Source organism: Squalius cephalus, assembly GCF_949319135.1.
Source record: "Squalius cephalus genome assembly, chromosome: 25".
Taxonomy (NCBI): domain Eukaryota; kingdom Metazoa; phylum Chordata; class Actinopteri; order Cypriniformes; family Leuciscidae; genus Squalius; species Squalius cephalus.
In genome coordinates, this window is record NC_137146.1 from 3,745,314 (window position 1) to 3,772,598 (window position 27,285).

General features: G+C 34.1%; 1 protein-coding gene across 1 annotated transcript in view; it reads left to right on the forward strand.

Annotated features, from left to right (window-relative positions):
* Positions 1-21,763, forward strand: part of LOC307153343 (uncharacterized protein) — a 46,445-nt gene extending 24,682 nt beyond the window's left edge. The window contains exons 2-16 of the mRNA XM_079862736.1: positions 9,275-9,309; positions 9,449-9,731; positions 10,026-10,132; positions 11,006-11,168; positions 11,254-11,335; positions 11,496-11,606; positions 12,647-12,688; positions 12,799-13,264; positions 13,408-13,568; positions 17,552-17,780; positions 17,904-17,968; positions 18,122-18,271; positions 18,355-20,227; positions 20,340-20,504; positions 20,678-21,763. Coding sequence (XP_079718862.1) covers positions 10,030-10,132; positions 11,006-11,168; positions 11,254-11,335; positions 11,496-11,606; positions 12,647-12,688; positions 12,799-13,264; positions 13,408-13,568; positions 17,552-17,780; positions 17,904-17,968; positions 18,122-18,271; positions 18,355-20,227; positions 20,340-20,504; positions 20,678-20,898 — 3,831 coding nt within the window. The 5' untranslated portion in view covers positions 9,275-9,309; positions 9,449-9,731; positions 10,026-10,029 and the 3' untranslated portion in view covers positions 20,899-21,763. The remainder of the gene's footprint in view (positions 1-9,274; positions 9,310-9,448; positions 9,732-10,025; positions 10,133-11,005; positions 11,169-11,253; positions 11,336-11,495; positions 11,607-12,646; positions 12,689-12,798; positions 13,265-13,407; positions 13,569-17,551; positions 17,781-17,903; positions 17,969-18,121; positions 18,272-18,354; positions 20,228-20,339; positions 20,505-20,677) is intronic.
* Positions 21,764-27,285: the final 5,522 nt, after the last annotated feature.

The following is a 27,285-nucleotide window of genomic DNA, read 5'->3' on the forward strand; positions in this document are numbered from 1 at the left end:
TTATTTTACAAAAGCACAAGGTTTTGGTGTTTGGATGTTTAAACATACTCTTACAGCTATCTACTGCCTAATGGTTTGCCAGTTGATAAAACTTTGGATAATATAATTAATAACAACATAAAATCACTTCAGTGTTATGACAATGTTGTTTGCATGAAAACACTTTAATTAGCAGAATTATATTCGTATAGACCAGTGGTTCCCAATCCTGGTCCTGGGGACCCACAGCTCTGCACAGTTTGTATGTCTCCCTCATTTAACACACCTGATTCAGATCATCATCTCGTTAGGAAAGAGCTCTATGAACTGAACTGGGTGTGTCAGATAAAGGAGACATATAAAATGTGCAGAGCTGTGGGTCCCCAGGACCAGGATTGGGAACCACTGGTATAGACTGAGATGTAAAGAAACAGTGGTGGCCACTATCGTAATGAACTGTCAACAGTGATAAGGTATAGCTAAGAGTGCTCCAGACCAACCACGAACGAATGACTTACAGAAGGTATTCTTAACTAAGAATGTTTCAGGAAACACTTATTAACATTAAGGTAAAGCCTGAGTTATATATAAATGTATGTGTGTGTGTGTGTGTGTGTGTGTGTGTCTAATTATACAATGTTCACACAGGCATCAGAGACCAATATGCAAGACAAACATAAAAAGTATAAAAAAAAAATAGAATGATCAAACCATCAGTTATCAAAAATTTTAAATATTAGATTTTTTTTTTTATTTTTTTTATGAAAGACCATTTGAATCTAGCCTGGGTTTCCCCATGCTGCCTTGCTCACAGCGCGATTTTATTCACGTTGCTAGGCAGTTTGGACATCATAGACCTAGCCGGCTGAATTCGTTTACAACAAAGATGCATAGACAGTAAAAGAAAAGATGACTGCCTCTGGAGAATTTAGATTTCACACTTATAAATAAGTCAGAAAGAATAAATGCATATTTGGGGTGCTGTCCGAGGAGAGGGCGGGCTCGGTATTCGGCCCGAACCCAGGGTACTCCCCCCATATTCCAGGCTGTGGAAGAACAAGCCGAGAGTGATTGGGGGGATGCTGAAACTGTCAAGGAATGTTAGGTGAGTGAATAAATATATGCTTCCTTTCATGCTGATAAGGTAGGCATGGCAATCGTTTGATGACAAGTTGATTGGATTGATTATTTGAACGAGCTTCTCCCGAACTTTCTGTATGAAACATCATGTGTAGATTCCGCCATCGCGTCTGTTATAGACGATATCGACAGCGCATTCATTTTAAAAGAGGAACAGAGAACCGCGATCAAGGCATTTGTCAACTGGAAACATGAATGAAAAACATATGTCACTTACTCCGTTGCTCTGATTGGTTGTAGGTCTATCCAATTGAGTGCAGAGACATTTTCTTTCCTAGTTCGGTTGAAACACGCCCCATAATCAAAGTTCAATGGACCAGTATCAGACTCACATTCTGACTAGAATCTGAGTATGATGACGTCAGGCTACCATAGACCAGATTTTCCAATGAAAAAGGGAACCAATCGCAGAATGGGGAGGGAGCAGCAAGACGATGATGACACCGAAGCAGTTTGTTTATATCTATGGATCCAACATGGCATCAGACTCGACGTTACCTTCTACCCTCATGTTTATCTTGCACAAACAGTAATATTCACGCCATTGTGTACAAATAAATCTTTGACCCATCGTATTTTTCCTCGTCGAATTTCTGTCACTCTACATACGTCATCTGGTATAATTGAAACGATTGGCTATGAGCTACGTACAGGCGCATTTGATAGACATTCATAGCGCCCAATAAACGGCTCTGGGCATTCGTGAACCACGCCTCAAATACGAGAAAATTAACACGTGGTTCCCAGACCAAGGCTCAAAAGAGACTTGGTCTGACATTAGCCAGGCTAATTTGAATCTGTTTTCCACACAATGGGGTAAAAATTACAGACGGCCTGGCAGCAATAGCTCAAAAGCAGATGTGAGAAGAAGCTTCTTATCATTCATAATATTATTTTTCTTGTTTAACGCACTCTCTTTAAATATATTTTATATGCTTTTTTATGCAGTCCCTAATTTTTTCTCTCTAGCTACAGTTCCATATCAACAAATAATACAGAATTTTAATTTTATTCTCACCAATTATTAATTTACAATATCAACAATGATCTAGACTAGATAAATAAAATGCAACCACAGCAATAAGTCAGGGGAATGCTTTTATTTCTTCCTTTGGTTTGAATTTTAAACATTTTGCAGTTCTTTTTTAAAATGTATACATTTTAATACAATTATAAAATGATATCATGATTTGAGACCCTCTTTTCTGTAATTAAAGACCAATTTTATGGGTTGTGGTGTCTCAGACAATGGCCAATATCAGTTAAAAAAACATCGTTTCCCTTAGGGCTTAAATGAACCTCATCACTTAAAAATAGTTCAGGCTTTTCAAACAGTATGTGTGGATGATGTACAATGCTCCCATTAACACACAAAACAAACTTAGCCATCACATTGTTCACAAACTTTCGCACTTTGTCCACCTTTCCCGGGGGGGCATGCCTCCAGTGGCGCCTTTGGTTTATTGAAGACAGCAGAATTTTCATCTGGGGAAACTGTCTGTTGAGGTCACGTAGGTCCCTCTTCATTGCTTTGAGAAGCAGCACACTTTTCACACGTCCTAGGTCGTTGCCTCCACAGTGAATCACTAGCACATTCGGAGCAGTCCTTCTTTTAAGGCACTGTTGGAAGAAGGGAAGGAGGTCTCCCCAACACATGCCTCCCCTGCCAAACCACTGGACCTGGGAAGCCACTCCAAGATTGGTGCCTATGGTCTCTCTTGCTCGCTTTTCGCCACGTCTAATGTAACTGTCACCAATAATCCAAACTCTGTGCACACCTGATAAAAGGATTACAATACAAATGATTAACTATGCAGCACACAATTGGGAAGTCACACAATTGCTCTAGAATTTGTTGTAAAATATAATTAGCTGCGTCACAATAAACTTTATACATTTAAGGCCTTTCTTTAACATGGAAAGGCACAACTCACAATCTTAAAATCTAGGGCTGGACCATGATTTAAACATCTACAATTTTCAAACGAACATACAATAACACTTAAACATTTGTGTATTTTGAAATGAGATTGCCACTACATGCATTATTGTAAATGTTAAAATCTATTTGAATAAAACATTTTAAAATAGTTCAATAGGTTGAGCAGAAACATACCTTTCTTTTGAGTAGTGGATTCTCTGATGAAGTGTTCTTGTTGAACAACATGAACTGTTGACTTGACTTTTCTAAAAAAAACAAAACAAAAAAAAAACAAGGAAAGTAAAAAAATAGTAATCGTAAACATGTTTAACAGTTGCAACATCTGTAGAATAACTGGTAAAACATTGTTTTTTATGTTTGTTAAATTGACCATTATGATTTTAAATATACGCAATATCATCATTGTTGGTACTACAAGTCTAAAATAAGGATTATTCTAAATTTCTAAATTACTCTTCTAGACATTTTAACTATCCGCAAAAAGGAGTATCAAAAATATAAATTATAAAGATACCAATTACTAATGAAACCAATTTGAAATTCTGAATTGTAACAGCGTAATTATTTATTTTCTTTATAAATAGATCAATCAAAATGCTGAACTTACCTCATGTTGTAGAATATGTTCTCCTCCTTCAAAAACGCAAGGTTCAAACAGAGACAAACACTTCCAAAAGACACGAAAGAGTGAATGTTCTGTGATTATATCCCACAACCCCAACCATCTCTGGACAGTGATTGGGTCTCCAGATAACTGTTGCTATAGAAATGCTAATTTCTCTGGGATTGGAAACAAACTGGCGCCTCCAAATATGTACAAGTGGGTGATTGTTGCTTAGCTTACCCTGGAAAATAATGCTGTTGCAAAAACACTTAATTATGACTTAGTACACTGCAAAAAAAAAAAAAGTTTAAGACTTACTTATAATACACATTTTTGAAAGTCACATGAAATAGACCATATTATTTATTTCAGATTAGTTTTAATAAAATATATTTAGTTAAAATGTCCCAAAGAAATAACAAACACCATATGACACCAAGTGTATCAGTGAATATTTACACACACATTCAATATATATATAGATTTATATAGATTTGTTTCTGGGGTAGAAAATAAAACAACAATATGGTAATCTCTACAAGATCTGTTTTAAAGTGAAAATAAATAAACTCATATGGGGTTATATCATGTATTGGTGTAAACAGTGAACTATATTAAGTATGCAGAACTCCAAATAAACAATACATGGACCAGTACTTTCTTAATATCATTAATCTTGCAGCACAACTTCAATTTAAATGCATCATCACTTTGGATTACATTTTCAGTAAGGTTCTATTCATTTAGATTATGTAATGCATACAGTTATCTGAACTAACCAATAACATCATACACACATTAATGCACAGTGTATTATTTTAGATAACTTATTCATATGAGCTCATAAAATTACAACCGTTTATTTATAGTTTATGGTAAATTAACAAATGAAACCTCTTTGTAAAATGGATAGCACTATTTCTAAATTTCCATTAATTAACCTTATGATCAAAGATAAAACACAGTAAATAATATATATGCCTAGTTTAATATAGTTCTTCTTAGTTAATTACTAATTTGTTGGTTAGTTTCATAGTAAATTAAGTTTATCCAGCTGTTTATCATAACAGAATAAACACTGAAAAGGGTGATCATGAACCAGACGTGAATCCATGAATAGCTGCAATTCACAAGTGTGAATTGAGTGGTTTTAGTTACAAAAAACAGCAATATCATTTCATTTACATACTGCTTAAACCTTTTTCTTTTGGAATGTGTGGTTAACGATTTCCTATACATTTGCCTTTACATATGATAATCACAGGTGATTACAGCTGTGACCTGACAGACTGTTTTTATCTAGTGGAGACCGGGTGTTAATAGGAGACATTAAATGCTTCGATTCCCCAAGCAGATATACCAGAAGTAAAACAATCAGAGGCATAATTAACCCCTTGATTGTCAAGGATCACTGGTGGCCCCAGATTATTTTATTTATTACTCTTTAAAACATCACACTCCTACTTGATCTGCACAAACTGAGCTTCATTAGGAAGGTTTAAGACCCCAGCTTTGATATTTGACCACTGTTTATAATTAAACTGGTTTGAAGTTAGATAAGTTTCTTAATTTATTCCAGAAGTGCAAAATAATTAATCTGTAATGTTCGTTATCTTGAATAGAAATCATCACTCATACAGCAGCCATTCATCTCATCTCCAGTTTATTTGTGTTTATATAGGCCTACATACAATATCCACGATCTCCCAGGGCTATTAGGCCAATGATGCGCACATTTGGAGAAATAATTGATATGATATCGTCATACAGAATAATATTTCTATTTATTTCCCACTGAATTATGCAATCTGAAGAGCTCAAACAGCTAACAGAGCCAGCGATGACTCTGCTCTTCCAGATTTGCGTCAGCAAACGTGATGACATCAGTTCGATATGATTCGTTTGTAAAGCTGTCAATCATCTCATGGTGAACCAACGTGACCATAAGGCTGTCCTTCTGGATGACGCAGTGCTGTGTACACTGTGGACAAACAAAACTAAACACATCTCTTCATCTGATACAAGAAGCTAATAAATGCAGGATTCAAGTTATTCTGTTTTGTGTGTGTTTGATTTCCGTTCGATTTTGGTTATTGTATAGGAACAAAGAATGTTTACAGTATGCATGTGAGTAAAAATAGCCCATTGCTTCATAAAAAAATGCAAAATAGCCTATAACATATTTAAATAATCTTTTTTGACTTGAAACCATTTTAAATTGCGACCGAAATATGATACAAATACTCAATTGTGTTTTAAAGTGAGCTTTAAGTGAGAGTGTAATATTAATAAATGATATTGTGTCATGTAGCTTGAGGCTGCCTGTTGAGCTAATGCACCTTCTACATGAGCTTCCTATTTCATAAAATCATGTTATTTATTTTTTTTAATTCAAGAACAGTTTTTTTTTGTTGTTGTTGTTGTTGGTTTTCTAACAAGACTTAAGATAATAGATGTATTGCTCTTGCATAGTGGAATGACAGAGATTTAGATGACCAAGCAAAAAATACAGGGATACAGGCATTAATGACTGAATTCAAACAAAAGAATAAGAATAAAAGAAAAATGAAGATTAAAGGGTTAGTTCACCCAAAAATGAAAATTCTGTCAGTATTTACTCTCCCTCATGTTGTTCCAACCCCATTAGACTTTCGTTCATCTTCGGAACACAAATTAAGATATTTTTGATGAAATCTGAGAGATTTTTTTTACGTAGTGTAATAGCGTAGCGCGTCTGTGTTTCACGTCACCACGTATCACACATGACCACAGTCGCCCAATAGCCCGCTACGTTATATTACACTATGTAAAAAAAAACCTCGAGGTCCAGAGAGAAGGAAATGAAAAGAGGAATAAAGTCGTTATTTTTGTTTGTTTTTGCGCACAGAAAGTATTCTTGTCGCTTTACAAACTTAAGATTGAGCCACTGGAGTCACTTGTACTATATTAACAATGTCTATAATACATTTTCTGGGCCAGCAAGTTGAGGTGTCCATAAGCCTGCAGGAGGAGTGATCCAGCACTCAGATTTAATCAGAAATATCTTCATTTGTGTTCCGAAGATGAACGAAAGTCTAATGGGGTTGGAACAACATGAGGGTGAGTAATTACTGACAGAATTTTCATTTTTGGGTGAACTAACCCTTTAAGTCTCTTGAAAAGGTGCTAAATGTTCGTCGATTTACATGAATGGGCCATTTCTCCTCACCAGACCAACCAGACATGTTGAGTCAATGACTCTAAATGACAATGAGAGTCAATGACTCTACATGAGTGTTTACAGGGGAATAAGATATTTGGTCTTACAATAGGCTTCATAAAATGCATTTAGAGATCATCCTCAGATTTGATATTCTGAAGCTCAGAATATTTTATACATTTAATAAATATATTCTTAATATTTGATGTTTTTATGTTTGAGCTTATATATCTCAATATTCATAACAGTCTGATAAATTTTTAGTCTTGAACTGTAAACACTCAAGTGATGGCTTTCTAAATATATGTTGGTTATGTGCCTATTCAGAATGATTTCTGAGCAGAAACTTTGATATTTTTGGTATGTCATAAATGCATCACTCACCAAAATTGGGGGTGACTATATAATTGTTTTAAATAAGCTATTCATCTAAGCTGTCTATACAAAACATTGTAAATAACCAGTTCAGTTGTAACAAGTAGGCTTTATCATCTGTATAATTTATTTAATGAATCTGTTTGAGATCAAATTAATGCTAGATGTTTTGATATAAATTAAATATCAAACATATAATGTTAGTACATGGCATGACTGTGTTTAATTTCACTCAGTTATTTTGATTTATTTCCAGATTCAATCATAGGCTTGTTCTTACATAGTAGAGCTTGCGCAGTTTTCAAAAATGGTGCTTTAAATCTCTTGACAAACTAAAAGACTTAAATTACATTTGTATGTATTCTAAATAAAAGACACAGGTTGTACTGAATGTCAGCTTGCTTATTTTTGTAAAGATAATGATTTATTGAGTCCACATGCCATGTAAACTTGAAACTATGCTTCAAATCACAGATCGAGAGCTGTCGTTCAAACCACAACTCTGCGATGCTGTTTACAAATGTTGGTTGGAACTAATACTTCAACGTTTGGTAAAAAATAAATAAAAAAATAAAGTAGATTCATTTTATCATTTCATTTTCATTTAAGTAGCTTTTATAAATGTGCAAAGAAAAAAAAAACATTACTGGTGTGAATCTTGAGACAAAACAATGGCATATTTTAAGATTCAAATTTGAGGTTGGTGTCTCTAAAACTATGCCCCCAGTTTCACAGACAACGCTTTCTCAGACGCATGTTTGAGCTGTTTTAACTGAAAACATATTTAAATTATGTATTATCAATTATTATCAATTGTATTACAGTTTTTATATTTGAGCTTGTATACCTTTAAAATATGTGTCTCATTTATTCCCCACCTGGTAAAATGGGGGCTGTCTTAGAACATTTTAAAGAATTATAATGTATAAAGTGGTATAAATAATTGTGGTGTGACTTGACTGTATATAAATTACAGAGCTGATTGAAACATATCCCAATTGCTCTGATCAGATGGTTCCTCACTGCTGTTTTCCAGTCCTTGGGTGGACTGCTACCCTACCCCCCAAATACCCCCGCAGGCAATTTGCATTTCTATGGAGAAGAGCTTCAAAGGACAGCATGTCATAGACACATAGGCCAGACTGTGAAAGTTTTACCTTAGGCCCCGTCCACACTACTGCATTTTCGTTTAAAAACGAAGACTTTTTGCTACGTTTGCACCTCCCGTCCACACTAAAACGGCAAAAACGGAGACCCAAAACGGAGAAGTTTAGAAACGCTGCCGACCCGTTTTTCGTTTTGAATCTCCGGAGGGCGTTTTAGAGTGGACGGGTCAAAACGGAGGACTTTAGAAACGATGACGCAGAGGCTCACGCTCGGCTCTATGATTGGGTGTCACCAGTCATGGAGTATACACAGGTAATATTCAGTACCAGTAAACTTCACCCGCTGGAACAGTTTCTTACAGTAAGAAACTGGCGCGTCTCAGGCGCGGTAAACGCGTGCATGCTAGAAATATAACCGACACCTATTTTTCTTGCGACACGCAAGCGTGTTGGAAGCGTTTTCTGGCAAAATGGAATAGGAAAAGATGTTTATATGTCATTTTGACACAAATACATATTAATAAATGATATTTTGATGTTTGAAAACATTTTTTACAGTCTATGCTTGAAAGTCTCTAGGTTTACACCGGCACGCACATGCCCAGTGTTGGTGAATGGTCACGTGATCCGCGTTTGCAGTCGTTTTAATGTGGACTGAGATCAATTCTAATACGCAGCTAATACGCAGTGTTGTTTTTTTTTTGTGATTCAACACAAGGTACTCTTAAGTAAGTGGTATGAGCTTTCTTTTCAGATGTGCTATACAAGTTAAGTTAAACCAACATAAATATGAATGCCCATGGTAAATGCTACGTCCTATATAACCATTTGATTTACATTAAATGAGAATATTTTTATATTTATTTACATTGTGTGAAATTACTTTTTTTCTTTATTAACTTTATCATTTCTATCTGCCACTGGTATAGGTTTGTGCTCTGTGCTCTATACGTACAGAAAAAAAGTGAGTAATTATAATGTATGTAATAGTAATTGAGGAAAAGGAATTTTTCCTGATCCAACTGATGTTTACAATTTGAACTGAATTTAAAAACAATGGACTATACACTTATTTTGAACTGGCTGTTTGATTTCATTCACAGATAAATTTGCATAACAGAACCAATAGTAATGATGGGTAATTGTGGCTAATCTGTGGGCGTCGGCCCAATCACTGCTCAGATAGCAGCATGTGTATCATCTATTCTATGTTCCTAACTCACACTTCAGTTTTGCCATTTGGAAGACAGCTCCTATACGCGATTGTTTCCTACATTGGAGAGTTATCTTTCTGTTATAGTTTAAAGACTGTATCTACCTCCAAGAACCTCATAAAAAGCGCACTGAGACATTTCTCATCTCAGTTTTTTCTTTCCAAATTAAGAGGTAAGTTGAACATTATATATTTTATGATAATTTGTAAATGCTAATTTTATAAAATATTGATATCCTCTTACAATGTAAATATGCATGTATATTACCGGTAATATTATTGATAATCAGATTGTTGGTAATTTTTTTTTTTTTATTTTTTTTTTTTACTACATTTTAAATTGTTACCCACGGTGTCATCTTTTCAATCATTTATTTTCTATGAAATTCTAAAGAGGTATTATTTATTTATTTATTTATTTTGCATATGAAGTAATCCTACATAAAATAATTTTAAATATTTCACAGGAAAATGAGACCCAGAAGAGTTTTTCCTGAAAAAGAAGCTTTGTACTTCATTGCTTCTGGCAAAGATAAAGACACATTTGAGAAACAATTCATGAGTGAAGAGAAAGGTAAGTTACTACATACAATTCTCCCATCAATACTGTATGACTTTGCAAAACTTAAATAAAAGCTAAGTGTGGTCACTAATTAAAGGAATAGTTCACTTAAAAATGAAAATTCTGTCATCATATACTCACTCTCATGTTGTTTCAAACCTGTATGAATTTCTTTCTTCTGCTGAACAGAAAGGAAGATATTTAGAAGAATGTCAGTAACCAGACAGTTTCTGGTCTCATTGACTTCCATAGTATAATTTTTTTCCTACTATGGAAGTCAATGGGATCAGAAACTGTCTGGTTACTGACATTCTTCTAAATATCTTCCTTTCTGTTCAGCAGAAGAAAGAAATTCATACAGGTTTGAAACAACATGAGAGTGAGTATATATGACAGAATTTTCATTTTTAAGTGAACTATTCCTTTAATGTCAAAGGGTTGGGTTTAAAATATGAACCTAGAGAAAGCAGGCTGTTAAAACAAAACACGCAAGAGGGGAAAAAACATGATTGCTTTGACCAGTTAAAGGTGGATTTACATCTGTTTTCCTGCCAGTATTTATGTTATAAGCTGCTGATGTCTCTAAATTAAACACTATTATGTAAATGTGTGAGTGCTCTTGATATTATTTGTAAGTAACTGCCAGTTAGAATGTGAGGGGCCTGTGTAATAATGGAAATGATGAATATTTAGTGTCTGATTTTTTCAGACAGAAAATCTGATTTTTTTTTTTTTATTATTATTATTTTTTTTACACTTTTATAAAGATGTAGATACAGTTGTTTTCGAAGTAACAATACCATTGAAAATAATTTAGACAACCTGAATAACTTCATGAATCTTTTATCATACTATTAATTTACTTGTATTTATACTATTTATTAGGTTTTGGAGTAATTGCCACAAAACACATTGAGCCAGGTGAATTCCTGTTGGAGTATGTTGGAAGACACATCACTGGATCTGAAGGAGAGAACCTGTTCAAAGACTACTCAGCTGAAAATGCAGCATTTTTGTATTTCTACTCCTTTCAGGAACAATCTTACTGGTAAGATTAAATTAATGAATGTTCCAATGAAATATAATACCATTATGACAATTCAAAAGTGTTTTTAAAATATTTCACCACACAGTGTTGATGGCAGTCAAGATACAGAAAGACTAGGACGATTCATAAATGATGACCACATCAAGCCAAACAGCAAAATTAAAATAGTAAGTCTGTCTTTAATGTATTCTTATTCTTTGTTTCAATTACACCTTTTATACAGCCTCATCTTGTAGCATTATTTGACATTATTAAAAACTAGGCGACTTTTCAAATGATGTTTTTGTTGTTTTCATTTGTGTGTTTGTGTGCTTTTGTAACCAATAGATAATGGATGAAAAGAAAAGACCACATCTGTGTGCATTTGCGTTAACAAAAATCAATGCAGGAGAAGAAATTTTATACGACTACGGAGATCCTAACTGCCCATGGAGACAGGTATTTAAACTTCTATTTCTATTTGTTGGTGTCTTATTTTCATTATTTTATCAAGTGGTGAGGAAAACTTGCTAACACTTTACAATAAGGTTAATTGGTTAACATTAGTACTAAATGACCAATACATTTGTTACAGTATTGGTTAATCTTTGTTAATATTAGTTAAAATCCAGCTGTTTCAATGTTTGTGCATGTTACTTCACAGTGTGTTATTAATTTTAACAAATACAACTTATGATTTTAATGATGTATCAGTACATTTTTAAATTAACAATAACCAAAGTTTAATAAATGCTGTTTAAGTGTACAATTTTTACTTTAAAAAAGCAAATTATTGAGGTAACACTTATATAGTTTTTATATGGTAACACAATAAGGTTTCATTTGTTAACATTAGTTAATGTATTAATTTGCATGAACTAAAAGCCATACATTTGGTAAAATATTTATTCATCTTTGTTAGTGTTAGTTAATGATACTCCGGCTGTTCATTGATTGTTCATGTACATTTACAACGTATTACCTAATTGATTTTAATAATGCATTACTAAATGTTGAAAATAACATTAACAAAGTTTAATAAATGCTGTATAAGCGCAGTTCATTATTGGTTTGTTAACTAATGCTAGCTAATGAAACCTTATTGTAAAGTGTTACAAGATTCTCTTATCCTCAACAATACTGCTGTACAATTTTTACCTTTAAAAAAGCTAATTATTTAGGTAACACTTACACAATGAGGTTTCATTTGTTAACATTAGTTAATGTCTTAATTCACATGATCTAAAAGCAACACATTTGGTACAATACTTATTCATCTTTGTTAATGTAAGTTAATTAAACTCCAGCTGTTCATTGCTTGTTCATGTACATTTACAACGCAATAACTAATGTTAATAAATACAACTTTTGATTTTAATAATGCATTACTAAATGTTGAAATTAACATTACATACTATTAAGAAATATTGTAAAAGTGGTGCTCATTATATGTTCATGTTAACTACATTAATGATTGCTTTTAATGTAATTTGTTTCAGAAAACCAGTATTTCCACATTCAGAGAGATCAAGGAAAATATGGTAAATATATATAGAGAGGTCTGTTCCTTCAGCTGAGTTTACTAATAACTATATACACTGTAAAACATTTCTTACATTTCAATATGCTTTTGCTTTTTTGCATTTTACAGGAATCACGATGGAAGAATTCATTTGAAAACTTTGATTTAAAGCCTGGTTTGATGAAAATGGATGACCTTGTTATCAACACAGAAATGAAGATTGCAAATGGATGCAATGCTGCTGAGATTTTCCCAGGAGTCTTCAACAACTGCAAAGTTGCAGTGAAACGAGTTGCCAAACATGTTTCCAAAACTGAATTGGAAATGGCTCATTTCCTGAGTTCAAAAAATTTACAAGCAGAGCACCTTCTGCAACACATTTCAGTGTTGGAAGACACTTACTTTGCCTATTTTGTGTCACCTCTTTGTGAATATAGTCTGATGGAGCTGATTGAAAACAAGGATTTTCCTGAAAGAAAAAGCCTGATAGAGAATCGAAGACTAGAGATCTGCCAGGAGTTACTGCAAGGACTTCAGGAACTGCATTCATATGGAATTTTGCACAGAGACCTGAAGCCTGAAAATATTTTGTTTGGTAAGAGCAGTCTGTGGATTAGCCATAGCTATAATTATCCTGTAATATCAGCAGAAATTTTCATTTAAAATGCATGAGCATATGATAATGTGGATATCATTTTAAGTGTTACATTTTTTGTGAGCATTTTTACTTTTCTACAGATATAAGCAATAAACTGTACATCGCAGACTTTGGAGCAAGCAGAAAACTTGATCTGGCACAAACCACACTGCTCTCTCAAATGGCTGGATCTTTTTCTTGGTCGAGTTATGAAGATGTTGGAGGCATGCAATACAAGTACAAGAAAGAATCAGATATCCAGGTAAGGGTTGAAAATATCATGTTAAAACTTGTTAATTTGTGGGAGGACGCCGGCACACAGAAGTGTTTTTTAATTACACTATATCAAAGTTACTTTAAGATTTAATGTAAAAATAATAATAAAAGGCAAATTATACATTATTTAAAAGGTTTAAGACTCAATCCTAAAAATGTTTTACCTCTGTTTTATTATAAATATCTCATGGTGACTGTAATTTAATTTCTTAATTTGTGTCAAAGGAAAAAATCTGCTATATGGTCATCATGAAAGCATTTGACTACACAATGTTTGGTCTCAATTTATTTTGATGGTCTCTTTAACACATTCTGTTGATTATAAGTAATGTTACAACTACATGTGAACTAATTCTCATTAGAGTACTACAGGAGTATAAGTAGACTAGAGACTAAAATGTAGGTTAGAGTAAAAATAAGTTGACATGTATTATATATTTAGTCAGTATAATGTCTATTGGGGTTTATCACAGTCAAATTTTAGCAGATATTAAGCAGATATAGTCTACTAATACTGTAATTACAGTTGGTTGACATGTAGCTGCACATTTATTTATAGTTAGTAGAATGTTCAAAAGGGACCATCAAAATAAAGTGTTCCCTTTCATAGTCACTACGAGTTACGACGTGACGACGAATAACGTCTCCGTTCCCTACTCAGGGAACCAGGGAACTTACTTAACTGAGACTTTTCCAGCATTCCTCTGGGTTTTTAGTTCAAAAGTGAACACATTTGGAAAAATATTGATGGATTCTCATTATTAATTCACATTTCAGAGTGGAGTTTTATTTATTTATTTATTTATATTTTTATCCTAAATTAATCAATGTAACCAATAAAGAGCAGCGGGTTTCAAACCCTTGGTCGCGTCCAATATTTAAAAAATGGGTTGTCTTGATGATTTAATGAAAATGGACTTACATAAAAATGAAATAAAATTAAATTAAAATAATAATATAAAATAATATTATATAGGCCTAAGGAAATATGCTAAATATATTTTGATTTAAAAAAAAATATTCAATAAATCAATAAAATAAAATACTGCAAAAATATGCAGCTGAGTTAGTTTCATTTTACTCCACAAATAAGGTGATAGAAAGTAAACAAAAAATAAATAAATGGTCATTTCAAAAGTTTGAAAACCACTGGTATAGAGCATTAAAAACTGGTATAGAGCATCCATTCATTAACAAAATAATTATGACCTTGTGCAGAAAGTCAAGAACGTTTACTAAAACAAATACAATTATGATGTTCCATGATTTTCCAATCACAGTGCTGGTTATAACTTAAGTATTGTATTGTACACAGTTACTCATTCCAAATTACATGACACAAATTGCAGTCAGTGATGAAATCTAGATTAATCTAGATTACAATCTAAATACAATTTATTAAATTTATTACAATAATTTACAATATTATTTACAAATAATTTACAATCCTGTAATCTAAATAATTTTAGGTAATGTAATTGGACTACTTTGTGAGTACTTTTGACCCTAACGATTCAATAGGATAATTGTGTACCATATTGATAAAAATACCATGAGAAAGAAAATATATATTTTTTTTTGCTATCAATTTTGTGAAGTGCATTAACTATTATAGCCATTAACTATTATAGCTTTTAGCCTTTATTACAGTATGTAAACTATCCTATCCTCTAAGCCTCATCAGATCACAAAGAGAATGTATTTTAAATACTTGAAAGGCCTTATAAGTTTTGATAACATGGTTTTGATCTAATAAATTGTCTTGGTTTGATGCTGAGAATTTTAACATTGAGCACATTTTTTTGTAAATTTGAACGACAAAAATCGGTGTTGCCTACACCGTTATCCTCTTTTTACAATTTGCACCCTGTTGACTTCAATGGGGCAAGTACTAAACCTGCTTTTAGCCTCTTAACATCCTTCATGTGTCATTACAAGTGCACCAGCCATGTGAGTGATTCCTTCAGAGTGAACACGGGTGAATCTGACTGCAGTAGATGTGAAAGGGTTTGTGCTGGAGCAATCTGTAAATTAATCTGGCCGTTAGAGTTATCATCTGCAGATTTTAAGTTAAACATGGTCAGGTCTGTGGCTTCATTGGGTTTCTGTACTTTAACAAGAACCAATTTCTGTTTTGTCATAAAATATCAATGAGAAAAATATTTTCTAAAAACTTTACAATACACTTAAGCCTATATATTATGTTTCTTAATGATTGTAATTATGATTTTATGACAACAAATTGCGAAGTGTCTTCTTTAACCCTTTCACGTATAGTGGTCACTACAGTGGACAGCTATTAATAAAGCATTTTCTTGAATTTGCATGGGTTTTTATGGCAAAGTTGCACATCAGCCTCATTGGACCCTGGTGCATCATCCTATAAATTGCAACCAAGGGCAAGCCGTTGTGTTTCGATTTTTCTCCCCTCCAAACCAAGATGGCCAAGGGTCAGTCAGACATGCCAAGTTGCTCCGGAATATCCACCCATTCCTTCTATCCTAGGAGACTCAAGCAATATCTAATGAGTCATATCACAGTAAAATTTTCCAAGTTTTGATTTTAGATTGAGAGAAAACTCTGATTAATCACATGTCCACTGTAGTGGACGTCATGCATCAACTGCTATATTTCAGCTACAATTCATAATTATAATGGGAATGTTAAAACTTAAAAACTTGATCTGCAGTGAATTTTTTACTGTAAATAAATGTATTTGTATTATTAGAATGTAATTTTCATTGACATCGAAAAAAGTAATCTGAATTTGTAATGCATGTTACTTGTAATGCGTTTCTTTACTCATAACATCAAAAAGTAATCTGAATACGTAATTCATGTTACTTGTAATGCGTTTATATATTCGTTACATCAAAAAGTAATCTGATTAGGCAATGCACATTACTTGTAGTTAATTACTTGTTAGATCAAAAAGTAATCTGATTAGGTAATGCATGTTACTTGTAACACATTACTTTACTTGTAACATCAAAAAGTAATCTGAATGTGTTATGCATGTTACTTGTAATGCATTACATCCAACACTGATCATTTCAGATGAGATTGAAAAAATGTAATGCTAGGTTTTCTCAGAGGAGGGCTATGATAGAAATGTGCATGTCCATCTTGAACATAATCAGAATTATCAGCTAATAAGGGTAAATCTCCATACTCTGGTGCACTGGAGGGAACATCTGAGTGGGTTCCACAGTTGTGCCTTGACAGTCTGTAGAAAATTCTGATGGAATCACGTCCTCATGTTCTGATATCAAAGATACGCGAAGTGCAACTTGTATGAAGTTGTACGAAGCCTTTCCAATATTTTTAATTTATATTTGTTGTATATATTTTATATTTTCAGTTTCACATGATTTGATATAATTGTTTTGATTAGTTTGTTAAATTCACATACTTTATCTGTTTGATTATTGTCTTATATTTAATACAGTATATCTTCGTTTTTAACCATAACCGCATGCTGTCCACTCAAGTGGACACCTGAAGATCTCTTTGAAAAATTTGTAAAAAATCTTGTTTTTCATGCCCTAAGAGGAATAAAAACACATAGGGAAAAAAAATACTGACTAAGGTTATCATAATTCATGCATGAAAGGGTTAAAATTAGACTACAACTATGCTTCTATTCCAAAAATGTCATGAACAATGAACTTCATGAACATCCCCTATTTAATTTGGGGATGACAATTCTTAGGTTTGGGTTCAAATGGATTAACAGGTTACATGTATGCAGTTACAATACTATTTTAGTATGTGATCAATATGATTTGTAATCAGTTCTGTCAAAAATGCATACATTTGTTCTATGTTCAATTGTTCTGAATGCTAATATTCGAGCAGCTTTCATTTGAGCACAGCAGCATTTTGTCATCATTTTAATCATCTTCATTCATTCTGCAGTTTAGTTGTGACCATTTCTGAAATTTTTGTAAATATTATTTTATTTTGTAGGTAGCAGGATGCTTGGTTCATTATATCCTGACGGATGGGCAACACCCCTATCAGACAACTACACCCTACTCCAAGGATCCAGTTGGGCTATCTCAAAATGTCAGAATGGGTAACTTCACTCTTCAATGTGAAGAAAGATGGACAAGACAAAAATATATTATTAGCAGAATGCTGTCTAATTCAATCGAAGAACGTCCCACCATTGAGGAATGCCTTCAGTCTTTCACATGTACGTTCCAAGACTTACACTTTTCTCTTCACCTCATTAATAAAACTTTGTAGATTTTACAAGAATGTAGAAAAAAAATCCTTAAATTATTGGATATCCTTAACAATTGTTGTGCATTTACAGGTTTCATACACCAGTCGGATTACACTGGAATCACAAACAACTACAGCAATGTGAATGAAAATGAAGTAAGTACTTTTCATTTTCATAAAAAAAAAAAAAAAGTTTAAGACCAAAAAGACAACAGTGATTCTAAAACACAGTATGTGTTTTAGAATCAGCAGGCTCTAGATAGAAAACAAACATGGACATGGATTTCACACACTGTTATTGTTTTACAGGACAGAACCCATACAGCAGATTTCTGTCCCCAAACGTCAGATGAGATGGACATCCTAGAGAGTACCGACAGTGATAAGCCAGAAAGTGTTTGCAGTGATGAGATGGATTCATCTTCTCACACTGAGGAGGACTTATATGAGTCTGAAATGGTAATTAAGGGTTTTATACTTTATAATATATAACATTGTTATTATTTACAAATACATTTCAGTTGTGTGGTTCTTTATTTCAGAACAACACTGAACAACAGGTTTCCTTTTCCCTGGAAATCTCAGAAGAAGAAGAAGACGACACAAAAAAAGCTAAAGGACATGTTGCAGAACGCATCCAAGGAAAACCACTTATGAAGAGTTGGATAGAAATAGATGAAAGTGCCCACGGCTGTAGCTCTCAACAAAATCAAATAAAAGTGAAAATGTCCTCAAACAGTGTACATCAACGCATCTATGACAAGAAGAATTACTGTCTTTACTGTGAGAAGCCTTATCCAAAAATTGCAAGACATCTACAGCAGAAACATTCTGAAAAAGTTGAAGTTGCAAAGGCACTTGCACACAACAGAGGCTCAAACATGCGTACTCTTCTATTAACCAAAGTAAGGAACATGGGAAACTACCACCATAACAGTTCAGTCCTATCCTCTGGGAAAGGACAGATCATACCAAAAAGACAAGCAACTCGTGAGTCAACAGCAATAGACTATCTGCCTTGCAAGTTTTGCTTTGCTATGTATGTCAAAACAGATCTCTGGAGACATCACAAACGTTGCAAATTACAAGACAAAGAAAATATGCCAGTGAAACGAAAAGTTCAGGCAAGTTGTTCTCTGTTGTTGCCAATGGACTCTGACGTTTCTAGTGGACTTAAAAATATTATTGAAGATATGACATATGATACCGTTACTCAAGTGGTGAAATCTGACCCGTTGATTCTGTCACTGGGTGAGAGAATGTTCCTCAAAAACGGAGAAGTTTCACGGCACCGGGCAGACATTAGAAATAAGATGAGAGAACTTGCCAGACTTCTTATAGTGACAAGAACTATTGATAAAGACATTGTTGCTTTGAAGGACTTGATCAACCCAGGAAAGTTCAACACAGTACTTGAGGGAGTAAAAAAGATGACTGGATTTGATTCCTCAACCAACCGATTCTCAGTCCCTTCAACAGCACTGAAACTGCGTCATTCCCTTGTGAAAGTGTCATATATTTTGCAGGGAGAGGCTTTACGTCAAGAGGATGATGCATTGAAGGGAAGAGCAGAGCAATTCAGTAAATTAATTGAACTAGAATGGACAATTCATGTTTCATCTAATGCACTGAAAACTTTGTACCAGAAAAAGTGGAACAGTCCCCAAATGCTGCCTTTAGCAGAAGACATAAAGAAGCTCCATGATCATCTAAAGTGTCTTGAGGAGGTCAACAAAAAAGCACACATTGAACACACATCACAAAGGTCATGGAGTGATCTCTCTCAGGTGACTCTAGCACAGCTAATATTATTCAATCGGCGTCGAGAAGGTGAGGTTTCAAGGATGGAAGTCAAAACATACCTGCAGAGAAACAAACAGATGATTCAGGATGAAATTATGGAGAGCCTTTCACCTTTTGAGAAGAAACTCTGTAAGAATCTCACCAGAGTAGAGGTACGGGGGAAACGAGGCCGCAAAGTACCAGTACTATTTCCCACAAATATAACAGAATCTGTGGAACTTCTAATTAAAACTAGAGAAGATGTTGGGATTTCCCCTAGCAATCCCTACATATTTGCTCGTCCTTTTTATGGATCACAGGAGAGCATCCGTGGTTGTGACTGCTTAAAGCGATTTGCAGAAAGCTGTGGGGCTAAAAACCCAGAAAACATTACATCTACAAAGTTGAGAAAACATGTAGCCACAGTTTCTCAGCTACTTAACCTGCAAACGCATGAACTAGACCAACTAGCAACTTTCATGGGTCACAACATTGAAGTCCATAGGGAGTTTTACAGACTGCCTGAAGAAACCTTACAAGTTGCAAAAGTGAGCAGAATTCTGTTTGCCCTGCAAAGTGGAATAGGCAAATTTAAAGGAAAATCTCTGGAGGACATAACGCCAAACATCAACTGTAAGTAAATTACTTATGTGTATATGTCTTTTGTTTAAACAATTCATAGTGTCCACACTTTGTAAAAATCTACTTTTAGTTTTAAAGAATGTGAATGCTCATTTTGTTACAGTTGAAGGGGGCTCCAGCAACTCAGACACAGAGGATGCTGAATCTGAAAAAAGGATGACAGAGGATGATCATTCGGAAAAAAGGGCTGCCACCTCAATAACGACCGCAGCCTCAAGAGAGGCAGTTCCATTCTTTAGGATTTCACCACTGCCTTTAAATAAAAAGGGTTTGTTATTCCACTTTGCATAAAAAAATTGTATCTACATGAAACATCTTGACATGTATTTTAAGAATTGTCTGTGCTCTTCAGCTTGTAAAATCTACATTATTCAAATTTTGGTTATTCTTTAATTCAATTAATTTGATTTACTTACTTAATTTCTTAATTTATTTTAACAGGAAAGTCCAGAAAGACCTGGTCAGAGAAGGAGAGTAAAATTATTGAACATCATTTCAAGAATTTCCTAAAGGAAATGAAAGTCCCTGGAAAAGTGGATTGTGAAAGATTCTTAAATGAAAACAAGATTTTAATTGGTAATGAAAGAGAATGGAAAGCAGTAAAATACTTTGTGCACAACCGAATAATCACTATCAAGAGAAATTTGTGTCTACAGTATTGAACCTATAGCAATACTGGGACCTTGCATATGGAGTATTGATGTTTTATGTCACAATACTGGGAGCTTGCGTATGGAGTATCGATGTTTTATGTCACAATACTGGGAGCTTGCGTATGGAGTATCGGTGTTTTATGTCACATACTGGGAGCTTGCGTATGGAGTATCAATGTTTTATGTCACAATACTGGGAGCTTGCGTATGGAGTATCAATGTGTCATAACATTGGTAGTTCATGTAAATGGAGCGTCAGTGTGTCATAACATTGGTAGTTCATGTAAATGGAGCGTCAGTGTGTCATAACATTGGTAGTTCATGTAAATGGAGCGTCAGTGTGTCATAACATTGGTAGTTCATGTAAATGGAGCGTCAGTGTGTCATAACATTGGTAGTTCATGTAAATGGAGCGTCAGTGTGTCATAACATTGAAATGATTGACTATGTCCAAACTATTTGAGTGATCGATCATTTTCTGTCTTTTTTTAAGTTGTTTTAAAAAATCACTATTTTACACGTGCTTTTCGTTAATATATTTCATGGTATTTGTAACTTTTAATATAATTTATTTGGTGTTACCCTTTTATTTATTTAATTATTTATTTTATATAAAGCAAAGCAACTTGTTTCAGAAGCAATATATCGTTGATGTTGTGGTATACATTTAGGCACTCATCACTGAGGGTGGAAAGTCTGCACTACCGCAGGGGGGGCTCTTTTAGTGAGCTTATGAGATTTTCTATGTGATAAACTGAATGGTTTATTATGTGAAAAACCATTTCCGTTGTCAGGAGTGCAGCAAGAGCAAGTAAGAAACCTTCAGTTTAGGAGTGTGTGGACCTTAAATAAACTTTAACTTGATTTCATTCAACATGCTGTAGGTATGCATTTTTTCACTATTTATTCTAATTGCAAGAACTGGTTTATGAGTGTTATTGTGAATAATATTACTACGTCATTACATATTCTGTAAGTCAAAACTCAAACTGAACCAACTGAACATTTGAAATGTGAAAATCAACATAAAACTTTGAGTTTTGACCTCCGGTAGAGGTGGGCATATATTAATTGTTTTAATCTAGATTAATATTGAAATTAATCTAGATTAATCTAGATTAAAATGGTTCATTTAAATTATGCCGAAGACATTCAGAATATGTGTGCTACACAAAACTGGACTATAAAAGTAAGTCTTTGAGAACGGGTTTCTCAAGCCATGTGGCGCATTATACCAGGGGGTCATCTTCTGTTTCCAAAATGCATCATAAACTGCTTGAGAAAGCTGTTCTACTCATAGACTGTAAAAGGTTACTACTGTACTGTTACCGTCCGTAGGCAACATTAGGTAGGCCTATGTTATTATCAACTACTATAGGCTATCAATTTGGGATGGGCGATATGGCCTAAAATCCATATTGTGATATACATTGCAGCCTCTTGTGATAACGATATATATTATTAAAAAAAAAACATTTCAGAAAAGGTTACACAGACCCTGCTAAACAACTGCTAAATGTTTTTTTTGTTTTTTTTAGGGTGCATGTTGTTTTGAGAGCATATATTGTGCAAAACTGTAAGTATACAACATAATTTTGCAGATAAATAAAATTTAAGTACACTAGCTGCAGAGACTTCAGTAGGTCTAATGTTTATTATGGCCTGGAGCTTATGAAACCCCAAATTTAAAATTAGAATATTGTCTAACTGATGTCTTTTCAGTTAAAAAGAAACACAACAATGCTTCTTAAAATCAGGCGCAGACAGAGATTATGTGCTACACCACTAAGATATATTGGGAATAATATGCGCGCGCTGGTATTCAGTGATATGTTTCATTTTGAATTTGAGGTGGTAGAACGGATTAGTCGTGTGTTAATTTACCGAACTGTTACCCCAGACACTCTGTCTATATAGTTTGCTGCTGCTCGTCGGGCGGCTTAAATCCGAACCAAGTCCAAATAATGGATGTTACACGATCTTTTTCACCAGCTTTCACTTTCAGCTGTGTTTACTTAAAGCCCATGTTGCAGGTTAACCACCACTGTCGATTAATGGGTACATAAATCACTCAAGATATGTATATCATTTTTCAAATGTCTCAAAAATAGCCTCAGCCTGTTTTAGAACTATACAGAATGAGTGGAGAGTTGGTGAAGTGTCCTGGCGAGTTGCTATCATTTAACAATGCAGCAATGAGCACTGGAGCTAGTCTACGAGCAGCAGTGCACAATAACGACACTTTTTTTTATCTTTTTTTTTTATGAATAGCACAATAGAGTGAAAAAGCAACGTTTTCTTTATATCTAGTGGCAGTGATCATGACGTTAGTTCAGATAAGTACCGCTAACCTTTGTTATAGTGTCGTAGTACTGGTAAACTTTGTCTTTGTCATCTAGAAATAGAAGGCATCATGCTAGCTATATGGGCGTTTCTAAGCGTTTGTCTCTTCCTCCGGTGCAAATGTTGTTGCAAACGTAACGTTAGCTATATATATATAAATATATATATATATATATATATATATATATATATACAGTATATACAGTATATATATATATATATATATATATATATATATATATATATATATATATATATATATATATATATATATATATATATACTTTTTTTTTTTTACTTTGATAAATTATTTATTTTTTTCATTCTTTTTTCATCTTCATTCTTGCTAATAATTTTTATTTTTTATTGTATATGTTTATCTTTGCATATTGGTCTCTATGTGTGTATGCAATGGCAAGTTAATTGTTAGGGACTGCATATACATAAAAGATATATAATGTAACTTATAGTTATAGTTACAAAATAAAGACACTATTCACACACACACACAGATCCAATGCAGGCAGAAGTCCACTGTTGGTCAGTGTAGAGCGATAGTCCCCTATGTTAGTAATATAGACATGTATGTGTGTATGTGTGTATGCAATGGCAAGTTAATTGTAAGGGACTGCATATAGATAAAAGATATATAATGTAACTTATAGTTATAGTTACAAAATAAAGACACTATTCACACACACACACACAGATCCATTGCAGGCAGAAGTCCACTGTTGGTCAGTGTAGAGCGATAGTCCCCTATGTTAGTAATATAGACATGTATGTGTGTATGTGTGTATGCAATGGCAAGTTAATTGTTAGGGACTGCATATATAAAAAAGATATATAATATAACTTATAGTTATAGTTACAAAATAAAGACACTGTTCACACACACACACACAGATCCATTGCAGGCAGAAGTCCACTGTTGGTCAGTGTAGAGCGATAGTCCCCTATGTTAGTAATATAGACATGTATGTGTGTATGTGTGTATGCAATGGCAAGTTAATTGTTAGGGACTGCATATATATAAAAGATATATAATGTAACTTATAGTTATAGTTACAAAATAAAGACACTATTCACACACACACACATATCCATTGCAGGCAGAAGTCCACTGTTGGTCAGTGTAGAGCGATAGTCCCCTATGTTAGTAATATAGACATGTATGTGTGTATGTGTGTATGCAATGGCAAGTTAATTGTAAGGGACTGCATATATATAAAAGATATATAATGTAACTTATAGTTATAGTTACAAAATAAAGACACTATTCACACACACACACAGATCCATTGCAGGCAGAAGTCCACTGTTGGTCAGTGTAGAGCGATAGTCCCCTATGTTAGTAATATAGACATGTATGTGTGTATGTGTGTATGCAATGGCAAGTTAATTGTAAGGGACTGCATATAGATAAAAGATATATAATATAACTTATAGTTATAGTTACAAAATAAAGACACTGTTCACACACACACACACAGATCCAATGCAGGCAGAAGTCCACTGTTGGTCAGTGTAGAGCGATAGTCCCCTATGTTAGTAATATAGACATGTATGTGTGTATGTGTGTATGCAATGGCAAGTTGATTGTTAGGGACTGCATATATATAAAAGATATATAATGTAACTTATAGTTATAGTTACAAAATAAAGACACTGTTCACACACACACACACAGATCCATTGCAGGCAGAAGTCCACTGTTGGTCAGTGTAGAGCGATAGTCCCCTATGTTAGTAATATAGACATGTATGTGTGTATGTGTGTATGCAATGGCAAGTTAATTGTTAGGGACTGCATATAGATAAAAGATATATAATGTAACTTATAGTTATAGTTACAAAATAAAGACACTGTTCACACACACACACAGATCCAATGCAGGCAGAAGTCCACTGTTGGTCAGTGTAGAGCGATAGTCCCCTATGTTAGTAATATAGACATGTATGTGTGTATGTGTGTATGCAATGGCAAGTTAATTGTTAGGGACTGCATATATATAAAAGATATATAATGTAACTTATAGTTATAGTTACAAAATAAAGACACTGTTCACACACACACACACAGATCCAATGCAGGCAGAAGTCCACTGTTGGTCAGTGTAGAGCGATAGTCCCCTATGTTAGTAATATAGACATGTATGTGTGTATGTGTGTATGCAATGGCAAGTTAATTGTTAGGGACTGCATATATATAAAAGATATATAATGTAACTTATAGTTATAGTTACAAAATAAAGACACTGTTCACACACACACACACACAGATCCAATGCAGGCAGAAGTCCACTGTTGGTCAGTGTAGAGCGATAGTCCCCTATGTTAGTAATATAGACGTGTATGTGTGTATGCAATGGCAAGTTAATTGTTAGGGACTGCATATAGATAAAAGATATATAATGTAACTTATAGTTATAGTTACAAAATAAAGACACTGTTCACACACACACACACACAGATCCAATGCAGGCAGAAGTCCACTGTTGGTCAGTGTAGAGCGATAGTCCCCTATGCTAGTAATATAGACATGTATGTGTGTATGTGTGTATGCAATGGCAAGTTGATTGTTAGGGACTGCATATAGATAAAAGATATATAATGTAACTTATAGTTATAGTTACAAAATAAAGACACTATTCACACACACACACAGATCCAATGCAGGCAGAAGTCCACTGTTGGTCAGTGTAGAGCGATAGTCCCCTATGTTAGTAATATAGACATGTATGTGTGTATGTGTGTATGCAATGGCAAGTTAATTGTTAGGGACTGCACAACCAATTCAAAGTGTCTAGGAAGAGAGAGTGTTAAAAAAGAAAAAAAAATTATGAATGATAAGAAGCATCTTCTCGCCTCTGCTTTTAAAACATTTGCCGCCGGGCAGTCTGTATTATTTACCCTGTTGTAGATTTAAATGGTCAAACCTCAAGCAATAAAATTTTTGATATATATATACACATACATATACATACATACATACATATATACATATACATATATATATATATTATATATATATATATATATATATATATATATATATATATATAAAAATATATATATATATATATATACATACAAGTTACAAAATGGAGACAGACTTCACTGCCAGTTAACTTCACTGTTCACACAAACACACACACACACAGTTCAATTGCAGGCTAGAGTCCCCTGTTGTATAGGTAGAGATCGGTCAGAGTTTCAGGTCCCCACTTGGCATGTTTTTTAAAAAATTTAAAAATGCATATTTAAAGTTATATTATGAAAAAAGACCTTAAAAGAAAATTTTGTATGTAATTTTTGTTTCTTCAAAATGTCTAGAAACCATAGTCCCCTCTTGGCCAGTGTAGAGCGATAGTCCCCTGTTAGTAATATAGACATGTATGTGTGTGTGTGTGTGTGTGTGTGTGTGTGTGTGTGTGTGTAAGAGAGTGAGTGGCAATGATCAGTGAAAGCTCAAGCCTGTACCACAAACAGTGAATGTCCCAGCCCGCTGGCTGCTGCAGCCCAGCCCTCTGCCTGTCTCAACTGGCCCGCGCGTACTGATAGCTTTCCTCTGGAATCATCTGGATCAACTCACACACACACACAGTAAAATACACAACTGCTTTGGCACAAACAATGTATGCGTGTGCACTTGCTCATGTACACACAAAAGCACACTTTACGCTTTTAACCAAACATACAAAAACCTTACATACTCAACAAAGTCAAATTTTCAGCCTTTTTTCTGAGTCGGGCTTTGTGCCGCCCCATGATCACCTTTCTTCTCTTTTTCTCTCAACACAACAGTTTATTCAGCAGGGTGTAGCCCGCGAGACCTCAGCAGCCATTGTCAAGGTCTGAGAGTGTTAGTGTAAACATAGGCAGCATCGTGAGAGCTGGAGACACAGCCTTGCCCTGTAGTTATGTTTTTTTTGTTGTTTTTTTTTTATCTAAAGAGTCACTCTTTCTCTGTAGCTTTAAGGTATGTGTGTTTGGCAGGCACTGGTCCTGCTTAAGGTGTGTTCTGGAGTCTGTTGGTTTTTGCCAAAATACG